Source organism: Heterodontus francisci, chromosome 5, assembly GCF_036365525.1.
Source record: "Heterodontus francisci isolate sHetFra1 chromosome 5, sHetFra1.hap1, whole genome shotgun sequence".
Classification (NCBI taxonomy): domain Eukaryota; kingdom Metazoa; phylum Chordata; class Chondrichthyes; order Heterodontiformes; family Heterodontidae; genus Heterodontus; species Heterodontus francisci.
Window position 1 is genome coordinate 148,432,199 of NC_090375.1, and position 25,021 is coordinate 148,457,219.

General features: G+C 41.8%; 1 protein-coding gene across 2 annotated transcripts in view; it reads right to left on the reverse strand.

The window, feature by feature from the left end:
• The window catches only part of vps41 (VPS41 subunit of HOPS complex), a 197,715-nt gene extending 193,076 nt beyond the window's left edge, over positions 1 to 4,639 (reverse strand). The window contains exon 1 of one of the 2 annotated variants that reach the window (XM_068032225.1): positions 4,500 to 4,639. In XM_068032225.1, coding sequence (XP_067888326.1) covers positions 4,500 to 4,517 — 18 coding nt within the window. In that variant the 5' untranslated portion in view covers positions 4,518 to 4,639. The remainder of the gene's footprint in view (positions 1 to 4,499) is intronic. The other variant, XM_068032224.1, reaches the window with a different exon arrangement.
• Between the last annotated feature and the right edge of the window lie 20,382 nt (positions 4,640 to 25,021).

A 25,021-nucleotide genomic window follows, 5' to 3' on the forward strand; every position in this document is an offset into this window, starting at 1 on the left:
TTGGCATTGGCACCTATTGCCAAGCTGCCGTAGCAACTGGTCGTCATGGTAGTGCACACCAGTCCACAGGGATGTGTCACCATTTCCCTCTTTCGCCAGCTAGTGCCTCCCAGATGCATTTAGAGCCTTCATGTTATGCTTGCAAGCACCCTTGAAGCAGAGCTTTGGATGCCTCACTGGTCGCCTGGCCCATCTACCTCCCCATGTACAAGGTTCTTGGGTATGCAACCATCTTCCATCCTGCAGGCATGTCCGATCCACTGAAGTCGCCTCTCTTTGATTAGTGCCAACACATCTGGGAGCTCTGTCTTTGAAAGGACTGCCACATTTGTGATTTTGTCCTGCCAGGATATATTCATACGAATCAGGAACAGAAGTGGGCCATTCGTCCCCTCGAGCCTGCTCCGCCATTCAATAAGATTATGGCTGATCAGTTTGTGTCTCGAATTCCACACTCCCAATAACCTTTGATTCCCTTGCCTAACAAGAATCTGTCTACCTCCGCCTTAAAAATATTCAATGACCCCGCCTCCACCACCTTCTGAGGCAGAGATTTCCAAAGTTGCACTACCCTCTGAAAGAAAATATTTCTCGTCATCTCTGTTCTAAAAGGGCGACCCCTAATTTTAAAACAGTACCCCCTAGTTCTGGACTCACCCACAAGAGGAAACATCCTTCCCACATCCATCTTATCAAGAAAGTTCCGGATCTTATATACTTCAATCAAGGCTCCCCTCACTCTTCTAAGCTCCAGTGAAAATAAGCCCAGTCTGTCCAACCTTTCTTCATAAAACAACCCGCTCATTCCAGGTACCAATCTAGTAAACCTCCTCTGAACCAACTCCAAAGCATTCACATCCTCCTTAAATAAGGAGACCAAAATTGCACACAGTATTTGAGATGTGGTCTCCCCAATGCCCTGTATAACTGAAGCATAGCATCCTTACTTTTATTTTCAATTCCTCTTATAATAAAGGATAGCATTCCATTAGCCTTCTTTATGACTTGCTGTACCTGCATACTAACCTTTTGTGACTCATGCCAAAGTGAACAATCTCACATTATCACATATTATACTCCATCTGCCAGATTTTTGTCCACTCACTCAACCTATCGGTCTGCAACCTCATTATGTCCTCTTCACAACAATACTTTCCTACTTATCTTTGTGTCATCTGCAAATTTAGCTATCAAGCCACTGCTCCCCTCATCTAAGTCATTGAAATAAATTGTAAAAAGTTGAGGCCGCAGCACAGACCTCTGTGGGACTCCACCCGTCACATCCAGCCAATCAGAAAAGGATCTATTTATGCATACTCTGTTTTCTGCCAGCCAGCCAATCTTTTATCCATATATTCATAATGCGCCGCAGACAGCGAAGATGAAAATTACTGAGCTTCTTTTCCTGGTAGCTGTAAGTCACCCATGTTTCACAGCCATATAGCAAGGTGCTGAGAACATAGGCCTTATAACCAGCATGGTCCCAAGGATCAGCTTGGTGCTATTCCACGCGCGTTTTGCGAGTCGGCCAACTGTGATATTTGCTTTCCCTGTGCCTGTATCGAGTTCTGCATCAAGGGACAGATTGTCTGTCACTGTGGATCCAAGATAGCAGAATTTGCTAACCACTTCAGGTACGGTGTTATTTAATGTGATCAGGGGCAGAGATGCAACACCTTGTCCCATGACCATGGTTTTCTTAATGCTTACAGTCAAGGAGAACAAGTTACAGGCATGGGAGACAGTTCATGAGTGTTTGTAGCTGAGTTTCCATGTGAGCGACTAACACAGCATCAACAGTGTAAAGAAGTTCTCCGATCAGGACATCATGTGTTTTTGTCTTCGCTTTCAGCCTTGATAGACTGTAGAGTTTGCCGTCTGACCTAGTGTGCAAGTAGACTCCTTCCATACCTGCAAGGAAGGCAAAGGTCAGGAGCATAGAGATGATGCCGCCAAAAAGGGTGGGGGCTAGCACACAACCCTGTTTCACTCCATTCTTCACTTCGAATCTGTCAGAAATGGAGCCATCAAACTGTACAGCGCATGTTGTCGTGGAAGAAGTGGATGAGACTGGAGCTTCGGTGGACAGCCTATTTTTCCCCAAATCTTGTACAGCCCTGCTCTGCTGATGGTGTCGAATACCTTAGTGAGATCTACAAAAGTAAGGTATACTCTGTTCCCTACATTTCTCTTGTAGATCTGCCAGCACGGAAAGCACACTGTGCTTCCAGGTACACTTCCAGTCATCTAACAATAGATGCCTTAAAACTAGAGCTGGTGTGTCAATTCCAGAATTTGATAGGCAGGTTTCCTAGGTGAATGTCCAAGTTTTGCGATAGAACTTGCTGGGTTTAACAGTTTACAAATGCAGACATATTTAACAAATCGCTCCAGATAAAATCAGTCCAGAGCCTCATGTTGCAAACACGGAAAGTGATTAAATCTTTAGCTATGTATGTAACCAACTGAGTTGAGTTCTGATGAAAGGTCACAGACCTGAAACGTTAACTCCGTTTCTCTCTCCACAGATGCTGTCAGACATGCGGAGTATTTCCAGCTGTTTTTATTTAATCAGCTGATTTTGCCCTAAAACATATCAGCACAGAAACAGAAAGCCCTAAAATGCTTTACTATAATATTCCATTACCGCAATCAAACCCATTATATATAACGACTGTACCAAATCCAGGAGCACTTTTTTTGTGTTTCATCCTATTAAAGAATAAATATGGTTGAATGCCTTCTTGAAATAAAATAAATGCGACATCCAGTGGCTTGAAAACCTCCTAATGGACCAAATTCTGCTGAATTATATATATCTTATGCCATGAATGCAGTGTCGCAATTAGAGAAGCCAAAGCTTTTGGCCCATTTGAGTCTTAAAATATTGGCATGGGCATGCATAGCTGATATTTACAATATCACATAGCCTCCAGCCAAAATTAATCCACAATTAAATACTTTAACATGACACTATTGAAAAGTTTCATATTTCAGAAGAGATCGCTGCTCCCAAAAGATTGTCTAATGGAGCATAAACATGCATCTGAAGGCAGCTCCCACCATGGGTCCATTGCATTTTATCACTGCAGGTTATTAACTCTACCATCTTCCAAAAAGCCTGGAGCTATTTCTGAAACTGAACCACCTGTATATACTGTCAATTACCCTCTACATAAATACTTCTTGATGTCTATGCCAAACATGTCTCCCTTCCCTGGCACATCAGAAGGAATAGTTTTGTGTTTACTTTCTGTATCTCATTGACTACCTTGTACACCTACACATAATCCCCACCTAGATGTCATTTTTTTTTGAGAGTGGTGAAGTTTGAGGGTTCAGCTTATCCAGGTGTACCTCAGAACTGACCCCCTAACATAAACATATTAATCTCTAAAGCAAGACAAAATATTCTAACATTCTTTTGTACCATCAGGCTGCTGTAAAATTGTTCAGTAAGCCAGGCTGCAGTGTGACTTTGAAAGGACACATCATTCAAATAAGCATCCCATTAAAAATTGATCCTTTATGGTTTAAATAAAGCTTCCTTCTCCCCTATACAATTGTAGGAATGCTCAAAACGTATAAAGGTCAAACTGAAGGAAAGCCCAGTTTTATCAAAGTTATCACTGTCCAATTTGGGGGTTTGCAGATAAGATAATCAACATGCATTTATATAGCACCTTTACTGCAGGAAAACATCCCATGACCCTCACAAAAGCATTAGCAAACAAAATTTGATACCAAGCCACAAAAGGAGACACTTGGACAAAAGCTTGGACACAGATTGGTTTTAAGGAAGAAAATGAGGTAGAGAGGTGGAAAAGTTAAGGGAAGGGAATTCGAGAGCTTCGGGCCCTGGTAGCTGGAAGTATAGCTACCAATGGTGGAGCAATTAAAATCGGGGATACACAAGAAGCCAGTACTGGAGGAGCGCAAAGATCTCAAAGGGTTTCTGGGGCTGAAGAAGGCCACTGAAATAGGGAGACACACCTAAATCATACATCTTTGAAACTTCAGCTGAGAATTGAATATGTTGGCGACATGATTTAATCTATGGCAGACATGTGTACGTGTTACAGTATGAACTTCTACCTTTGCTTTAGTTTTGAGTATGCATTGGTTGAATCTCGTTGCAGACCTCACGCAATTGTATTTACAAACCGCATAAACTTTCTTTAAATAACACAGCATCAAAATGCAACATTCCTGTAACACCATGATCATTCTATTTCTTTAGAGCAAAAATAAATTAATAAAATGAAACGTTAATTGAACTGAGCTAATCCCATTGTGGCGCTGTGTGATTCTGTGCAGCAAGATAACATAAGAGGACTCGCACAGACTGACTGCATCCTGAGAGGTCCCCTTTGACCGACCTACCATTCCTGCAATGACTGAGAGACCCTTAGTAATTCCCTAAGAGCTACAAACACAACTGCTCCGAAAAACAGACACATTCACTATAAGCAAAGCAACAGCTGCACTCTCGTATTTACCTGTTCTACTTCCGCCATGGTGCTCGTGACTCCCGACGTCACGTGACCCCCGTCTCTGTTGGGGAAATAGCAGAGGGCGCATGCGCAGGAACCGCGCAGGCCGCCGGGAGTTGTAGTCCACGTTTCCTCCGACGGTTTGACAGATGAGTGCGCGAGGAGGAGGCGGGAGGAAAGGTAAACCGAGGAAATCAGCCGAGGATTCTGTAACTTTTTTGTGGGTTTTTTTTTTTGCAGCCTGTAATGTTAAAGTTAAATCACCGGGAAAAGTCCACCATTTCCACATCGCATCACGCTGCACCACACTCACTGAACATTTGACTGGACATTTCAAATACTCCATCCACCACCACTGCAACCCTGCCATTCAGGTCACTGGAAACTTCTCTCTTTTACATAAACAAATAACTCATTTAAAATATCACAAAGAATCCTACACTTGGACACAAATATTTACCGCTTGACTCTAAAACAGCATCATGTGTGTACAACAACTTAATGTAGTACGCCTTTAATGTAGTAAGACATCCCAGTGCGTTTCACCGAAGCACTAAAAAGCAAATTATGATGCTGAGTTACGAAAGGACATATTCGATCAGACAACCAAAAACGAGGTCAAAGAGGTAGGTTGTAAGGAGTTTCTTAAAGGAGGAGAGCAAGGCAGGGAGGTTTAAGCAGAGAATTCCACAGCTTCGGGCCCAGGCAGCTGAAGGCACAGCCACCAATGGTGGAGCAATTAAAATCAGGTATGCTCAAGAGGCCAGAATTGGAGGAGTGCAGATATCTTGGAGGGTTGTGTGGCAGGAGGAGATTACAGAGATAGGGAGGGACGAGGCCATGGAAGGATTTGAAAAGAAGGACGTGTGTTTATCAGTGCATATCCTTTCCATCACCAAGACTGGTGGATTGGTAGAAGACATTTGATAAGATGCCACATCAAAGATTATTGCGGAAAAGAAAAGTTCATGGTGTGGGGGTAACATTTTGGCAGGGATAGAAGATTGGCTAGCTTACATGAAACAAAGAGCAAGCATAAATATAGGTCATTTTCTTGTTGGCAAGATATAATGAGTGGTGTGCCACAGAGATCAGTGCTGGAGCTGCAACTTTTTACAATTTATATGAATGACTTGGATGAAGGGACCGAAGGTATGGTTGCTACATTTGCTGATGACACAAAGATATGTATGAAAGTAAGTTGTGAAGAGGACATAAGGAGGCTACAAAGGGCGGCACAGTGGCGCAGTGGTTAGCACCGCAGCCTCACAGCTCCAGGGACCCGGGTTCGATTCCGGGTACTGCCTGTGTGGAGTTTGCAAGTTCTCCCTGTGTCTGCGTGGGTTTTCTCCGGGTGCTCCGGTTTCCTCCCACAAGCCAAAAGACTTGCAGGTTGATAGGCAAATTGGCCATTATAAATTGTCACTAGTATAGGTAGGTGGTAGGGAAATATAGGGACAAGTGGGGATGTTTGGGAATATGGGATTAGTGTAGGATTAGTATAAAATGGGTGGTTGATGTTCGGCACAGACTCGGTGGGCCGAAGGGCCTGTTTCAGTGCTGTATCTCTAATCTAATCTAATCTAAAGGGATATAGATAGGTTAAGTGAATGGGCAAAGATCTGGCAAATGGAGTATAATGTGGGAAAATGTGAAATTGTCCATTTTGGCAGGAAGAATAAAAAAGAAGCATATTATCTAAATGGTGAGAGATTGCAAAGCTCTGAGATGCAGAGGGATCTGGGTGTCCTAATGCATGAATCGCAAAAGGTTAGTATGCAGGTACAGCAAGTACTTAGGAAATCTAATAAATCTAATAAAGTTTATTGCGAGGGGAACTGAATACAAAAGTAGGGAGGTTATGCTTCAGTTATACAGGGCATTGGTGAGACCACATCTGGAGTAATGTGTACAGTATTGGTCTCCTTATTTAAGGAAGGATGTAAATGCGTTGGAAGCAGTTCAGAGAAGGTTTACTGGACTAATTCCTGGAATGGGCAGGATGTCTTATGCGGAAAGGTTGGACAGGCTAGCCTTGTATTGGCTGGAGTTTGGAAGAATAAGAGGCGACTTGATTGAAACATATAAGATCCTGAGGGGTCTTGACAGGGTGGATGTGGAAAGGATGTTTCCTCTTGTGGGAGAATCTAGAACTAGGGGTCACTGTTTAAAAATAAGGGGTTGCCCATTTAAGACAGAGATGAGGAGAATTTTTTTCTCTCAGAGGGTCGTGAGTCTTTGGAACTCTCTTCCTCAAAAGGCAGTGGAAGGAGAGTCTTTGAATATTTTGAAGTCAGAGGTAGATAGATTCTTGATAAGCAAGGGGGTGAAAGGTTATTGGGGGTAGGCAGGAATGTGGAGTTGAGTTTACAATAAGATCAGCCTTGATCTTATTGAATGTGTTACGACCGACCGCCCCTGTCAAAGCCCCCAATTAAAATATACGATTCTGATTGTGGTGGGACCAACGCATTGTTAATTCAACCCTGTTGTTCCACAGATCGGCTAACATATCATTTAAAAACTTTCCAAATTAAAGAAAGACCCACCAAATTGTACCATCTATTAATCCCTGAATGAGGCTAACCAAACCAGGTGTCTTTAAATCAACAAATTAACTCTCTAATTAAAAGAACTAAATTCTTAAACAATGTGAACATTTAAAAATAGAAACATTCGAGTCCTTGCAAATTTACAGTCCAATGTTGTTCGAAGTCCCTCGCAGTATGTTGTCTGATGCAGGAAAAAAGGTTCTTCCACAGTAGAAAAGTCCGTATTGTAACTTCAGTAGGTGATGCTTTCCTTCGCCAGCGAATTTCAACAATTAACAACTTGCAAACACTTTCAATGGAATCAATCTGACTTTAAAGTTTTTTGAGGGATAAAAGATTGTCACAGTCTAACTTCCCTTTCTTCAATTTAAACTACCAGAGATCTCTGTCTTTGCTTGACTACTTAGAATTTCGAGAGGCAATAATTAAACAGACAAAAATCCTATTTCCTCCAGTTTAAATGGTTGAGAGCTCTTTTTCAGTGCTGACACCACAGCTGTCTGTCTTCTGTCTGTGTTCAGTTAGGACAAACTGTCTTATTAACTGCCAGTTCAAACTGAATTGTAACAAATGTATCGCATCAGGCTCACTCCCAATGGCTGTTTCCATGGTATCGAGAATGCACTCTTTGAATCGCAGTCTCCAAATGGCCATTTCTAAGGCAACGAAAATGCACCTTCCTATAACTTCTAAGGCTTGCTGGCTCTTAAAGCAATACTGATCCCTTGCAAGCCTTAAAGGCAAACGGCATATTCCGGGGAAAAAAAGTACAGGATCATGACAAATGGCGGAGCAGGCTCGAGGGGCTGAGTGTTAGAAATGTAAAAGAGTGTGAGTTTGAGGATGTGTGAGTGTGAGGATGTGTGTGAGTGTAAAGGTGTGTGAGGGATGTGTACGCATATGTGTGAGGATGTGGGGTGTGTGTGCATGAGGGATGTGCATGAGTGTGTGAGTGTGAGGAGTGTGCATGAGTGTTAGTGTGTGTATGACTGAGTTTGAGGGTGTGTGTGTGGTGCATGTATGAGTGTGTGGGCTGTATGTGAGTGTGCGAGTGTGGGCTGTGTGCGAGTATGTGGGGAGAGTTTGGGCTGTGTGTGTAAGTGTATGGGTGTGAAGGTGTCTGTGAGATGCAAATGTGCATATGAGTGTGTGCGAGTGAGGGTATATCTGTGAGTGTATGATGGGGTGTGTGTGAGTGTGTAGGGTGTATATGAGTGGGTGTGTCTGTTGTCACGGACTTGTATTTATTTTCTCCTTGAATTAAAAACAGTGTGTGCCTTTAAGACTCTGTTTGAAAACAGTGTGCATTTAAGACTGAACACAGGGTGCCAGCTGCACCTGTCCCTAGGCCACAGCAGGAGAGAGAGGTCACATGGTATAATGTTTCGATTTGACTGTGTGTAAAACATGCAAAAAAACGGTCTGAACCAGACACCAGCCAGGCATGCTACTGAAGAACAGAGCTGTCCATTTCTCAGCAGAAATTCTACAGGGAGCTACAGGCCGAGTTAATTGCTTAAGGAGAAAAAAAGCCCTTTTTTTGAAAAGACCATTTGTATTGCTGGAGGTAGCAAAATTCCTTTTTTCTTTACTTCCAATCTAAGAGTCTTTGCTTCAAGATTGACTCTCTTGACTGATTGTATTTTTTGGAATTAGCAGTAAAGTTTCGACTGAGAGACTGTCAGTTTTAGCATTCAAGTTGACCTATTACTGTGCTCATCGTTGAAAGAACCGTTTGATGCTTGCTGCAGCTGAAGTGTTTTGAATGTCTATCTACTAAGAGACTATTTCATCAAATCCATGTGAAGACCTCGAGAGGCATTTGATTATTTCACATTAGAATACCTCTTCCATCAGGAACGTAGCCCACAAAGACTTACTTACTTATTTGTTCTTAAGAAACAGCTAATTAAAAAAAAAACACCACTTTTAAAACCAGTTAGTTGTTAGTTTTGAATGTATGTGTATCAATGGGGGAGTTAGGTTAAAATTAGAAGTTATAAGGTCTTTAGACATAGGTTTATCTTAATAGTGTTTAAGATTTAGTTTCAATAAATAGTTAATTTGTTGTTGTCTAAAGATACCTGGTTTGGTCTGTTTTATTCTGGGGGTTACTGGAATGTTTAATTTGGCTGTTTTCTGGTTGGGTGGGAAAACTTTAATAATATGCTGCGACCTGTGGAGTGATGGGACTGAATTAGTTTAGTTTTAGTTTAGAGATACAGCACTGAAACAGGCCCTTCGGCCCACCATGTCTGTGCCGACCATCAACCACCCATTTATACTAATCCTACACTACTTCCATATTCCTACCACATCCCCACCTGTCCCTATATTTCCCTACCACCTACCTATACTAGTAGCAATTTATAATGGCCAATTAACCTATCAACCAGCAAGTCTTTGGCATGTGGGTGGAAACCGGAGCACCCGGAGGAAACCCACGCAGTCCATATGGGGTAGGTACATCCATAGTGCCGTGAGGAAAGGAGTTCCAGGATTTTGATCCAGCGACATAAGAAGGAACGGCGATATAGTTCCAGGTCAGGAAGGTGTGTGACTTGGAGGGGAACTTGCAGGTGGTGGTATTCCCATGTATTTGCTGCCCTTGTCCTTCTAGTTGGTAGAGGTCGTGGGTTTGGAAGGTGCTGTCTAAGGAGCCGTGGTGCGTTGCTGCAGTGCATCTTGTAGATGGTACACACTGCTGCCACTGTGCGTCGGTGGTGGAGGGTGTGAATGTTTGTGAATGGGGCGCCAATCAAGCGACCTGCTTTGTCCTGGATGGTGTCGAGCTTCTTGAGTGTTGTTGGAGCTGCACCCACTTTGTGTATTACTTTGATGTGCGTAAGTATGTGAGGTGTGTGAGGTTGGAGGTGTCTGTATGGGGAATGAGATGTGTGTATGAATGTAAGGGTGTCTGTATGACTGTGGAGTGAGTGTGTATGTGTGTCTCAGTGGGACAGTTCGGGTGTATGAATCCCCCACTATCAACATCCTAGCGGTTACCATTGACCCGAAACTGAACTGGAGTAGCCATATAAATACCGTGGCTACAAGAGCAGGTCAGAGGTTAGAAATCCTGCGGTGAGTAACTCACCTCCTGGCGCCCCAAAGCCTACCCACCAACTACAAAACACAAGTCAGGAGTGTGATGGAATACTCTCCACTTGCCTGGATGGGTGCAGCTCCAACAACACTCAAGAAGCTCGACACCAACCAAGACAAAGCAACCCGCTTGATTGGCACCCCATCCACAAACATTCATTCCCTCCACCACCGATGCACAGTGGCAGCAGTGTGTACCAGCTACAAGACACACTGCAGCAACGCACCAAGGCTCCTTAGACAGCACCTTCCAAACCCGCGACCTCTACCAACCAAAAAGGACAAGGGCAGCAAATGCATGGGAACATCACCACCTGCAAGTTTTCCTCCAAGTCACACACCATCCTGACTTGGAACTATATCACCGTTCCTTCATTGTCTCTGGGTCAAAATCCTGGAACTCCCTTCCTAACAGCACTGTGGGTGTACCTACCTCACATGGACTGCAGCAGTTCAAGAAGGCAGCTCACCACCACCTTCTCAAGGGCAATTAGGGGTGGGCAATAAATGCTGGCATAGCCAGCGATACCCACATCCCATGAATGAATTTTTAAAAATGAGTGTGAGTGGGTGTGTATGAATGTGATGGTGGCTGTGTGAGGGTGGAGGATGTGCGTGTATCAGTGTGAGGGTTTGAGTGTATCTCTGGCCAGGACTTTATCTTGGCAACATGGGTCTCGACCACTGGCTAAAGCACCGGCGAGAGCCCCATGTCACCTTCTCTGGGGAAGGCCTGCTGGATTACTTTCCAATTAGACACTCAAGTGGACAGCGGCAGGCCTTCCCCAGGAGTAAGGACCCCGGCGATGGAAGTCCTGCCTGCTGACAGCTGTTGGCCAATCAGAGGCCGGCAGCTCTTTAACTGAGCAGCACAACCAAGGAGGCGGTGGCGGCTAGCGGTACTGGACACAGGCCACAGGTAAGTCAAGGTGGGAGGGGTTTCACGGGGTGGGGTTTGCAGGGGAGGGTGGTGTTGGCAGCAAGGATGGGGGATTGGCTCTCAGCAGGCACCCACCCCCTACCCGATGCCGTGTCCCTCAATCAGGCACTAAGTGCCTTTTAACCAGGTAACCCACCCCGGATCCGCAAGCAACCCGCATGGATTTTCTTAGTGTCCTCCCTGTGCAGCGACAGGCTCGCCCACTTTTGGGCTAATACCAGCAGCAATGGGATGAAGCCCTTAATTGGGCATTAATTACCCACTTAAGGGGCTCATTTGGCGGCAGGACAGGAAGGCCGTTCACAGGCCTTTCCAACCCAGACTTAATTTGGGTGAAGGCGGGAAGGTGGTGGGGACACCCTGCCACCATCCCGCCCAATTAAATGCTCTCCCCCGTCAAATCCAACGTGGGGGAAAGCATAAAATTCCCCCACTGTGTGTGGGTGTATCAGCATGAGAGTAGGAGTGCGTGTGTGAGGGTTGTGTATGAGTGTGAAGGTGTGTCTCCATGTGTGGGGGTATGTACAAGTGTGCGACAGTGAGGATTTGTGTGTGTGTGGGTTTGTGTGTGAGTGTATGTGGAGTGTCTGTGAGTGTGATTGTGTGTATGTTGGGGGGGCGGTGTACAACTGTATGAATATGAGTTTGTGAATGAGTGTAAGCATGTGTGGGGTTTGTATTCCTATGTGAGTGTGAGGGTGTGTGAGTGTAAGGAGTGTGTGGGTATGTGCATATGAGGGTGTGGGATGATTGAGCGTGAAAGTGTGAGGGTCTGTGCATGAGTGTATTTTGTGAGTGTGTGGGATGTTAGTGTGAGGGATGTATATGAGTGTGTGTGTATATGTGGGGTGTTAGTGTGAGGGGTATATATGAGCGTGAGTGCATATGTGGGGTGTATGAGTACGTGTATGGGTGAGGGGGGTGTGTATGAGTGTGTGCATGTGAGAGTGTGTGGAGTGTGTTTGACTGTGTGAGTGTAAAGGTATGTATCTGAGTGTGTGGGGCGTGTTGGAGTATGTGGGCTTGCACGAGTGTGAGAGGGTGTGTTAGAGTAAATGTGTGTGAGTGTGCGTGGGTTGTGTTTAAATGTGGAAGAGTGTGTTAGTGTGTGTGAGTGTCTGGGGTGTGTATGTATCTGTGTGTGAGTATGAGGGACAGTGTGAAGGGTGTGTATGAGTCTGTGAGCGTGAGGGGTATGTAAGTGAGTGGGGCATGTGAATGTACGGGGTGTATGATGGGAGTGTAAGTGAATGGGGTGTCTATAACTGTGAGGGTGTGTGTGTTTCTGTATGTGTGAGGGGTGTGTACGAGTGATTGGGTGTGTATGAAAGTGGGGGTATCTGCAAGTGTATGACTTTGTGGAGTGTGAGAGTTTGTGTGGTGTCTATCAGACAATGTCACTGTTTGGGGTGTGTGAGTGAGTGAGGTGTGTACGAGTAGGGTGAGTGACTGTGTATGTGTGGGTGTGTGTGAGGGGTGTGAGTGTTCGGGGTGCCTGAGTTTGTGAGTGTCAACGTGTGTGTGTGAGAGTGAGTGGGGTATGTGTGGTGTGTATCAGTGTGAGGGTTTGAGTGTATCGCTGTGTGACTGTGTGGGATGTATGGGTATGAAGCGTATATGTGAATCTGTGCGTGTGTGAGTTTGTGACAGTGCAGGGTGTGTGTGAGCGTGTGAGGGTGTATGGGGGGTGTATGTGGTGAGAGGGTGTGTTTGAGTGGGTATGTGTGAGTATGTGCATGAATGTGTGTGTGTATGTGAATGTGCATGCGTGAGGATGTATATGAATGTGTGATTGTGAGGGTGTGTGTGCGGGGTGTAAAATATGAGAGTGTGCAGGGTGTGTAAAAATATGTGCATGTGAGGATGTGTGTGTGAGTGCTTGAGTGTGTAGGGTCATTATGAATGGGTGAGGGCGTGTGTGTATATTGTGTGGGTGTGTTGGGTGTGTGAAAGTGTGTGTATAAATGGTTGGTTTGTATATGAATGTGAGGGTGTGTGTGTGGTGACTGTGAGGGTGTGTGGAATGTGTATGAGTCTGTGAGTGTAAGGGGTGTGTATTAATGGTTGGTTTGTATATGAATGTGAGGGTGTGATTGTGAACCGGGTGTGTGTGAGTGTGTGCATATAAGAGTGTGTATGAGTGCAAGGGGTGTTTATGGATGTGGTGTGCGTGAGTGTGAGGGTGTGGGTGTTATTGTGAACGGGGTGTGTGTGTGTCTGCAGTGTGTATTGAGTGAGCATAAGGGTGTGGGGTGTGAGGCTGAGAGTGTGAGCATGTGGGGTATGAGGGTGTGTGAGTGTGTAGGATGTGTATGAGTGTAAGGGGTGAGTATGATTGTGTGGGGACAAAAAAGACTTGCATTTATATAGCACTTTTCATGACCACTGGTCATCTCGAAGCCAATGAAGTACTTTTTTTTAAAGTGTAGTCACTGTTGTAATGTAGGACACGCAGCAGCCAATTTGTGCACAGCAAGCTTCCACAGACACAATATAATAATGATTAGATAATCTATATTTGTGATGGTGTTGAGGGATAAATATCAGACAGGACATGGGGGATAACTCCCCTGCTGTTGTTTGAAATAGTGGCATGGTATCTTTAACATCCACTCCAGCAGGCAGATGGGGCCTCATTTAACATTTCATCTGAAAGACAGCACCTCTGACAGTGCAGCACTGGAGTGTTAGTCTTGATTTTTGAGCTAAAGCCCTGGTGAGTTTGAGGGTGTAGGTGTGTGAGTATATGGGGTGTGTGTGAGTGTGTGTCCCTGTGAGTGTGTGGGGTACAAGTATGTGGGTGTGTGTGAGTGCCAGGGGTTTGAGTGAGTGTGATGGGTGTGTGTTACAGTTGGTGTGTGTCTGGGTGAATTTGAGGCATGCGTATGAGTATGAGAAGGTGTGTTACAGGGGGTATGAGAGGTGTGTATTAGAGTGTGTGTGTGAGTGAGGGTGTGTGAGTGAGTGTGAGGAGGATGTGTGAGTGTGAGGGATGCATATGAATGGGGGTGTGAGTGTGAGGTATGTGTATGTTTATGGGTGTGAGGGTGTGTGTATGAGGTCTGTGGTGTGAGGGGTGCCTGTAAGTGTGTGGGTGCGTATGGATTTGTGTGAGTGAGTGTCTGTGGGGTGTGTATGAATGTGTGAGTGTAGGGTGTGAGGTGCATTTGATTGAGTGTGAGTGTATGTGAGTGAGGGTGGTGTTTGTGTGAGTTTGAGGGTGTGGGGTGAGTATGTGTTTGTTGGGTGTGTATGAGTGTGAGGATATGTTGGACTGGGTGTATGTGAGTATGAGGGTGTGTATGAGTGAGTGAACATAAGAAATAGGAGCAGGAGCAGACCATATGGTCTGTTGAGACTGCTCCACCATTCAATATGATCACGGCTGATCTTGGGATTCAACTCTATTTTCCCACCCGCTCCCCATATCCCTCGATTCCCCAATAGACCAAACATCTGTCTAAACCTTAAATATATTCAATGATGGTGCATCCACTACCCTCTGGGGTAGAGAATTCCAAAGATTCACAACCCTTTGAGTGAAGAAATTTCTCCTCATCTCAGTCCTAAATGATTGGCCCCTTATTCTGAAACTGTGCCTCATAGCTCTAGATTCCCTGGTCAGGGAAAACGACGTCAGTATCTACCCTGCCAATTCCTTTCATAATCTTGTACGTTTCAATGAGATCATTCTGCTAAACTCCAGAGAATATAGACCCAATTTACTCAGCCTCTCATTATAGGACAACCCTCGCATCCCAGGGACCAATCTAGTGAACCTTTGCTGTACTGCCTCCAATGCAAGTATATCTGTCTTTAAATACGGAGACCAAAATAGCACATTGTATTCCAGGTGTGATCTCACTAAAGCTTCACACAGTTGTAGCAAGAGTGTGTGTCTGTGTGTGTGAGTGTGAGGGTTGTATGTGAGTATGATGGGTGTGTATGAGTCTGAAAGGTGTGTATGAGTATGTGTGGTGAGTATGAGTATGAGAGGGGTGTGTGAGAGTGTGTATTGCAGTGAGTGTGCATTACAGTGAGTGTGCATTAGTGTGAGGGATTTGTGAGTCTGAGGGGTGTGAGCAGTGTGTGTGTGGTGTATACATTGGTGTGAGTGCGAGGTGTGTGTGAGTGGGGCTTGTATGAGTCGGTGGGGTGTGTGTGAGTGTGAAAGGTGTGTATGAGTGTGTGAGATGTTTGAGATTTTGCAGGGTGTGTGAGATTTTGACAGGTGTGTCTGTGTGAGGGGGTGGGTATGAGTGTACGGGGTGTATGTGAGTGTGAGGGCTTGTGTGAGTATGGGGTGGTGTATGAGTTTGTGGGGTGCTTATGAGTATAAGGGTCTGTGTGTGAGTGTGTGGGGTGTGTGTGAGGGGTATATCTGAGTGTGACAGGTGTGTGAGTGTGAGGGGTGTATAGGAATGTGTGAGGTCTGTATATAAATACGGGAGGTCATGTGGGTGTAAGGGGTTTGTATGAGGGTGAGGGTTTGAGTGTGTGCGGTATGTGTGTGTAGCTGTGTGGGCGTTGTGAGGGAGTGTGTGTCTATGGGGTATGTGCGAGAGTGAGCTTGTGAGGATATATATGAATATGAGGGGTGTGAGTCTGTGTTTAAGTTGCGTGCGAGGAGTGTGTTACAGTGTGAGGTGCTGACTATGTGAGGGGTATCTGTCTGTGTTAAGGTGGTTGTGTGTGTTACAGTGCGACGGGTGTGAGTCTTAAATTTGGTTGTGTGTGTGTTGCAGTGTGAGTGTCCACGGGGTCCAGCTCCTGGTCACGGTTCCCGGGTCGTCTTTGGTTTGTGAGCGCATGAGCGGCTCATCCTCCCCGTGCGGCAATCCTGGGTTAAATATGGCTCGGGGAACTGTCCCATTCAGTGAGTTTCATCAGTGATTGCTAAAATTGTTTAAGAAACCTAATTTGCGTCCGAAATGAAACTTTTCAAAGTTACTTAATCATAACTCTCTGATGTTCCGCGGAGTGGCAATAGCTTAGGGTTTGACACGAGGAAAATAGTTTGTCCGTTTGCAGCCGGCGGCTGTGAATACCTCATAGGTAAAAAGATAAAGGACTGACTGAAGCTGTCAAACATTCCATTGGTGATAATGTTTTAAATTTGTATAAACGGGGAACAGTTGATACCGTCTACTTGAGCAAGTATTACAGAGTCGGCGGGGCGTCTACTTTTCAACATTGTCGTGGAAGGGAAGAACTATGAAACAAATTAAAATAAACAAGGGCATGTGGTACATTGAGAACGGGTCGAATGCACCCCATTCTGTCTTTTATTAAACAATATATGAGGAGTATTTCATAACAAAAATGCTTTAGATGTTAGCAATGTTTTTTCCACATCAATTGAAAACACCCAAACTTCCAACGCTCTGTATTTGAATTGAAATAACATTTGGACATTGATTTACTAACTTTCAGTAAAGTACAAATAAGTAGTAGTCTACTTTCATCTTAAAAGAATAGTGTGTTGCATATGCAAAATAATTGGTCGCCAGTCAACAATTCGGTGTCTTGCTCATTTCCCTTAAGTACAAATGAGCGTCCCTTTAGCTCTCACTTTTGACAAGCAGCAATATTTTACTGCTTTTAGTGCAGGATATTTTCCACTCAAGTTATTTATAGTTGCATATTATTTTAACATTTTGGTATTGTATATTAGAAAAAGATGCTGCAGAAAATTTAGCACAATTTAGGACATGAAATTTTGTAACATGGTACATACATAAACCTTTATCTTTGTTTATTATGGGGGGAAATGTGTATTCTAAAGATATACTTTCAATTAGTGCATAATACTAACATTGAGATTCTAAGCCCATCAATAATGTTTTTCTTGTTCAGCTGTAGGTATAGTTTTTGTGAATATCAGTGACTTAATCTGATGTTTTATAAAAACAGCACAAAATTACAGAAATCATACTGTGTTTCCAAATAAAGCTTTATTTATTTATTTTTTTCATTTAAAACAGGCATTTATTACCAGATAATTGAACAGCAAATTTCTACATGTTGCAGTTTAGAAGCAAGGTCACTTCTTATGTGCAGGAAATACATGCAGTATGTTTGTGTGTGTGTATGTGTGTACTGCTGTCATGTGATTTTTTCAATCCTATTTGGTGAAGCAGCTTGACTTTTTGCTTTTGCCTGTGTTTGGTGAAGATTTTGACTGCAAGCGTTGATTGACAGATGCATGGCAGAAACCCCCATTCTGCTCTTCACAAGATATGTATGATGGATAGCGATCTCTTGGCCCAGCAGGATACAGGGACCATGCATGCTGTAATTGGTCAGGTATGGAGTCAGCCATTTCTCAACTCCTCTCTTATTTTTCCATGGGGGTATAACAGTATGATTCATATAATTCATATTTACGGTGCCTTTTTCTACTGTCTAGTCTGCAGTTATGTGCAGCTATTTTTAGTGAGAAATTTGACACCCCACCCTGACAATGTTGAAAACTATTTGCTGCTTTTGGTTTTTGTTTACTGCTTAATATGACTATCAAAAAATATTTTTGTAATCTCTTTTCTACCATTATTTCATAAATGCAACACACCATTGAGGAGGTTTGAAGACTCAAATTTGATGTACATTTGTGGGAAATTTACAGTATTCTACTAAGGTGTCTGCTGTGTTGCTCTGTCTTGTATATTTTACCCCTAATCCAAATGATGTGTGACCTCAGTAAGTATAGTAATTCCTGTTGTTGCAGAAACCAGTCTGCAAATTAAAAAAAAACTACAACAATCTAAAAGGTCCAGGTGGTCTGCTCCGTCTAATGTAATACAGCACAGTAGCTTTAATAAACAGCTCTATTTACTCCCTCAAGCCACCAAGATAAACTGGTCTAGGGCTGCTGTGATGAAATGCCAGAAGAATATTTCTCAAAGGCCTCACATGCTGGGCTTTAGAGCCATTTCGTCTTTGTCTACTGGATACCAGATGGGTCACTAGTGCTTCTTGTGTTGTTTGTATTCTGAGTAGTCCTGGTATACGTGTCCTTTGCTTTTAAGCACAATCATCTAGAAAGCAATCCCAGGCTTGTAATCTTCTTGTTTATCTGCAAATAATCACAGGAACTGGTGGAATTATGCTCTTCTGGGTAAGGAAGGTTGGTTAAGAACAGGCTGCGTAAAGTAAGCATTTTCAAGAGAATATGTTGGTAAAATGATATAAAATCACAACAATATAAATTATAATAAATTTGTGCCAGAGCAAATATATCAATATGTAATTTTATATATTGAAGGTGAAAAGAACAGCTATATAAATGTGTGTGTGTGTGTGTGTGTGTGTGTGTGTGAGTTTCCTTAATGCATAATGTTTCTGTGAAAGGTGTTACTTGGAAGCATCTCAGTCTGTTAGAAAATTGACGGAGAAGAGCTCCAAATGTGATTGAAACGTGAGCCTGCCCACTGGCATTTACCCCAGTGCCTTAGAAGATTTAATGAACAGATGTACTGTTCATGGAAAATATAATTGTTTTGAAGATTGTTTTTAATATTGGTCCTCAACAGTGAGTGTTCTGCATTCTAACAATAACCCAGATTAGTTTTGGTCTGTTCATAATTCAATTCAAATATCTACTACCTAGAATGCACATTTTCTAACAATACTCGTTTGTTGGACTTGTACTTTTAATGTTGATATCTCTGTTTTTCTAAACAATGTATTATCTTTTGTACCATTATTATTAACTTGAATTACTTGATAATTTAAATGTTAAACTAATCAGGTATTCCAAATATAAATCATTGGAATATTTGCTAACTGTAATCTGGCACATCGCAAAACTACAAGGTGTAGTACAATTATCATTTGTTTATTGTCTACAGAGTTATTCTGAACTGATTAATTCTCTGTTCATGAAAATAAATGGTTTACAACAGCTTTACCATTTTAATGGCTTAAACTTCACTAATCTGGTAGAAAAACACAAATTGATTTATTTCACGTTTTCAAACACAATGTCAAACATAGCAAAGTACTTCTGAGGAATTACATAAACTAATGGTAATGTTAATGCTTAGCAGCAGTTGCAGCAGCAAATGTGGCCTTTTAATTTATCCTTTTGATTAAATAATATACTGTTTCTGATCTGGATATCACAGTGCAGCCAAATTGGCAGGCCTGTAATAGATCAGATAATATTTTTAAAATTTGTATAGAACTCCATTCCTGTTGCCAGATTCGGCTGACTTTATTTCACAACTGGTCATAATCAAATCATAATGCCATTGTCCAAAGAAAACGTTCGTTTTTTAAAATTGAAAATGTAGTATTTCTGTTACACAGTGTTCCACACAGGACTTCCTTCAACCTCAGAAGATGGGTATCAGGGCATCTAATCTTGGAATATTCATCTCTGCAAAGGTCATATTTGTTGAAGGAGATGTCGTGGGATTTTATGTAGATATAATGTCAAATTGTTATTAAATCAATTCTAAATGGACTAAAAAGGTTACTTCTTCTCATTTTCCTTCTGTGTGTGTCTCTCTCTGTCTGTCTGTTAGTTTCTCCCCCTCTGTCTGCTGTCTCTCTCTCTCTTTTTCTCGCTCTCTCTTTGTACCAGCAGCACTACCCTAATTCAACTATGGACAAAACAGTCAAATTATTTTAAGAAGAATCTTCCATTCTGCAGGACAAACCTTTTTGGTATTGCATTCACTTCTTTTCCGTGCAATTTTTATTTTAAAAACTTCATAACACAGCTCATTATTTAATTGCACTGTTTGGCAATATATAATCTCAGTTTGCGATATTGAGTTAGTGCAAATCTATTCCCTGACTACAATAATCTGCATCCTTTTAGCATGATCTTTTAAACAAAAACATGGAAACATCCCTTGTAAAACTCTCTTTTATGAATGCTGAAAAAGTATTTAATTTATCACAATTTTTGAAAATTTTAAAAAACATGCAAATGTTGGTGAACTCTGCATCTAAATACAAAAACATTGCTTGTTTGATTGAAAAGCTATGAACAGAAAAACATTTCTTAATGCTGTATCTTTTATAATTTTATTTTTAAAAGATTCGTCTCTTCAGTACCTGTAATAGTTTCCTGTTCAATTTTTGATAGGAGCACTGGAAGTGCTCAAGGAGTTAATTTGAAAGTAGATGAAAAAGTTGTTTTATTTAGATAAATAGAATTTTGCAGCTGTCTTACATTCTTATATATTAATTGTAAAGATTTAAATAAACTGGAACATATGGGCCTGAGGGGGATTTCACAAATACACTTTAAAAATTTCAATGTGATTCCATCAATAAAATTCTTGAACGAAAACACTACATGAGTATAGAAAAAAATCTGTTTTCAATCACCAGAGGATTAGAGATATTCTGCTCTTGTAGATTGTTCAAACCAGCTGTTATGTGAAACTAGGCTCCATGAAAAAGCTTCTACTGTTTCCAGAATCTTAAATTGTAAAGAACAATCCTTAACTTCCTTTTGTTTAATTTTGTTTTTCAAATATCAGGTGACTGTGTTTTAGAGAGAGGAACTATTTAAATTGCTCAAGTTTGGCTTTTCAGGTAGAAATTAGATTAACTGAAATGGGTTTAGGATGGAAATGAAATAACAATTTAAGCTACAGAATACCATACTACTGCTTATTAGTCATTCATTTGTGTAAAATTTGAATATATTATTTACAAACAAATTGTTTAAAATAAATTATTTAAACTATGGTTTATACGTTAAATTATCAAAGTTTATTGTAAAGAATTAAATTTGATGTGTTATTGTCAGAGGTCAGCAATTTTTGCATTTTGAGCACCTTTTATACAATTGTCTTGATCTGAGTGAGGCCTCATCCTCTGCATGACAGGTATGTTCATCAGTATTACTACCCTCCTGTTTATGTCTCAGCTGAGGCAGGCAGGTCACAGCGTCCAGTCACCCTTCTCGCACTGCTGTCCCCAGGGAACAGTCCAACCATGCCATCATGATCCCTCGGCCCGAGGGCTTGGACTAGCTGTGCATTTGTATGTTTGCTGGGTATGAAAACCATAATACAGCTCAGCTTGTTAAATGAGGTACAGAGAGAACAAAACTGCTGTAACATGCAGCAGGAGAGCCGTGTGTGTGTGTGTGTGTCTGTTTGTGTGTCTAGGTGTCTGTGCACGCTTGCAGGTGTTTAAGGGACCGAGGGATGATGTGAAGGGAGCTAAAGACTAATATTATTCTAAACCTGTTATTTTACTGATTCAGGATGTAACATGACTATCTTTTCATTATTAACCCCTTGAAGATGAAAAAAGTTTGTACCCCAAAATAAAAATATATTTTAAAATAACTCTCCTGATTTCAGGAGCAGTTAAGAGATTTGTTTTGGCTTTGAAATATTTACTATCTGAATTTGAGATGTTCACTATTGCAATTTTAAAATTTGTTTAATATTTAAGCGTTCATATATATTATGTGGCAGTGCAGTATTTAGACTCTGCTTTAGTAAATTAGCTTTTTGTGTTTTGCTTGCTCTTTGGCTACTTATCTTGTACCATACCCTTAAATCTTAAACATTGACTTAAATTAATGTTTTGACTTGTCAATGCCAATATTAGTATGTTTTCTGTAAAGTGACATTACACTTGGGCAGGAAATTATAAATAAATGATTCTTGCTAAATATACAATACGTAAATGAAATTAATTTAGGAAAAATAAATGCTTTCTCTCTAATGCCCCAGATGAAAATCATTGGAGCAATAAAGGACCTTTTATTTTCTGCTCCCAGCATTTACACAAAAATATGTAATTGCAAATATTTTATAAGTGAATTAGAAATATTTGTTTAATTTCTTCAGAATCTGTTTTTCATACGTCAGAAGCTTTTGGGAAATTTTTAAATGCTTGGGGGGGAGAAACTTATTAATTGCGATATTGGGGTATAAGTGTTTAATATGTTTGTGATGACATTTCTTTATTCACTAAAATAAATGGGCAGACACCTCAACCATAAAAAGAAAGGAAAATTATACAAATACGTTGAGCAAACAGTAATTTCTAGGTTATTATCTCAATCTATTCAAATCTACACAAATCAAAGTTCATCTAAGTTTTTTATTTATTGTGATGAAAAATTCTGCTGCAAATCAGATGAGCAATAATCTATCCCACCATGTTTGGATCATTTTGTTCCCCCAATTTTGTTTCTGTAGGTGAGTCACTGTAAAGTTATCAATGCAGCTTGTAACCTTTCAAATGTAAGTTCTTTTAATCTTCCTGTTTCCTCTACAGATGAAGTTTTCATATTTTCTAAAAAGCAACTTTTTTATTGGGACTTCTATATGTAAGGTCTGACAGATTATGAAATAATTGTGTTCGGATAACTGTTTATTTTGGCGCGCTGTCAGAAGATATTAGGTACACCTTCAGTGTTTCTTTGTAAACGGTCTAATTCCTGCCTTAGTTTCTCTCACGCACTAAACACATACAATTCTGCTCTTTCCTAATTATACATGCAGTGAGCTGAATTTGGCTGGGTCTCTCATAATAGTTCCCTATCCCAGTCTTAGAGACTTTTAAAAAAATACCCTCACCTATTAACCTTCTACTGTAATCACTGTTAATATACAAAAGGAGTGTCTGATTTTGTTTTATCTTCACGGGTCACTTATTACACAATGTGGAGCCTCATAGCCTACATGTAAACAATTGCAATATGAAACGACCACCCTGTCTGATGGTAAAACTAATTTTATGTAATGAGACATAAAAGCAGTATCTCCAGCTTTGTCACAGATGGATTTAGAATGCTTCCACAAACAGAATTGAACATTACTGGGAACAAACCATTCCAAAAAAAAGCAGGCTCGTGAAATCCAAAGGAGCAAGGCAGCAGAGTTTGAGATATAAGCTCAAATCTGATATAAGCCCAGCTCTGAATAGTTGATTTTTAAAAAACTGTGTATCATCAAAATGTGAACATTTTAAACACATGCCAGTGTATTTCCTCAACTAAAATTGCACTGCAGTTTCATGTGTTAATTAGCAGACTGTGCTAATCTGGAAGTTAGGTACAGCCCTAGTAAATTTACGTATGTAACTTGTATAAGAAGTGAGGTGACAAAAGAAAATAGCTTGGTTTTTTTTCTGGGAAGAGGCATAAGTATAGATTTGTAGATAAATATATTAAAGCATTTAATTCCTTTTCACAAATTAGTACATTTATAGTGATATTATAGTTCTAGGAACTGCACAATATAAACAGTAAGCTTAAAAAGAAATCATTTTGCATGTTTCGAGTGCAAATACTTAGCATAAAATAACAAATTTGTACTAATAAACTCATTACATCCAAAAAAAAGGAATCACTGCTATCCAACAAAGGTAACTGTTGATGACTATTGAAATTGCTATTATTTTGGTGGAGTTTTGGGAGTGGGAGGGAGGTGAGGTGGTGCCAAAGTCACTGTGAGGCACACCTGGCATTCGTGATGCTGGTTGTTGAGGGCCGTCAGCATCAATTCCTTGGATTAGTTGCTAGCTGCCATTAATTGGTGCAGGACAGAGAGTCATTAGTGGTTTGTGGCAGGCCGGAAATCTTACTCTGAGGGCAGTTGAATCTGAGGATGTACTCCTCCCTACTCTGATCATTTTCCTCAAGTCCAGCCAAGGATTATTGACAGATCTGGGCAATATTTTACTTCCATTGTGTTAATGTTGTTTTTGTTGAAAGCAGATGAAACAAAAACAGACTGGTGCCTTTTTTTATGCACAAGTTTTGACCTGCATCTTTTAGTACCAAGACAGCTTGAGGCAAATGGCGAATAAAAGTAGCACCAGCTTTCTGATATATAGTACAGAGCTTATTTAAATCAAAGAATCACATACATTTTTAAATTCAAGAAAACACCTATTCAGAATGTTTAGAAAGTGCATGAGATCTATGTGTATCTGAATCCCATAAAATGCAGATTTTGGTGGTCTAGTCCCAATGTGCTTTAAATACACCAGAAGAAATTAGGATACATTGAGGTAGAAATTTGTCTTGGGTGGTATTGCCTGTTATATGCTGTGCTTGATGTTCAGTTCTATTGAAGTCTATGGAACTGAATTTTGAGTGGTGAGTATAACAGCAGGCAGATATGATGCCGCCCATTTTACACTGCTGCCCAGGGCAAATTTCTACCCCATTTATTTTGATCAAAACTCTCTGGCTTGCTTGAAAATTCTTTGTGTTTTGAAACTATTTGTGTAGTGGAGAGTAATGGAAAACTGTATTGCATAGATTCCAGAGAATTTACAGTCAGATTAAATTAACTAAGGGCAGTATTTTATGCTTTATCCTGTGGTGAGTTTGGAGGAAGGGAGGGCATTTAATCAGGCGGGATGGTGTGGGGTGGGGACACCACCACCTACCCGCTTCCACTCAATTAAGCCCATGGCGGGAAGGCCCGTGGACGGCCTTTCCGCTCTGCTGCCAATTGAGGCCCTTAAAGGGTAATTAATGAGCAATTAAGGGCCTCTTCCTGCCCTTATTCAAAAGCATAGTGCCTGATTGAGGGACCCGGCATGGGAAGGGGGGTGCCCACTGAGAGCCACCCCTCTGCCCTTGCTGCCGATCCCCCTAAGCCCTCCTGCCCCCACCCAGGAAAACTCCTCCCGTCATTATGTACCTCTGGCCTGGGTTGCTCCGAGATCCTGGGTCGCTGGTGGGTTTCATTCCGACAGCAGCTACTGCCTCCCCGGTGGTGCTGTCGAGTAAAAGAGCTGCCAGTCTCCCGCCCCAGGGTCCTGATCCTGGGAAAGGCCAGCCGGTGGCCTCTCAAGCGCCTGATTGGCTTATTATCCGGTGGGCCTTCCCCAAAGGAGGCAACATAGATCTCACCGGCTCGCCAGCTGGTGGCTGAGACCCCTGTCACTTCCATAAAATTCCCCCCTAAATTAACCTTCATCAAAAGCAAGTT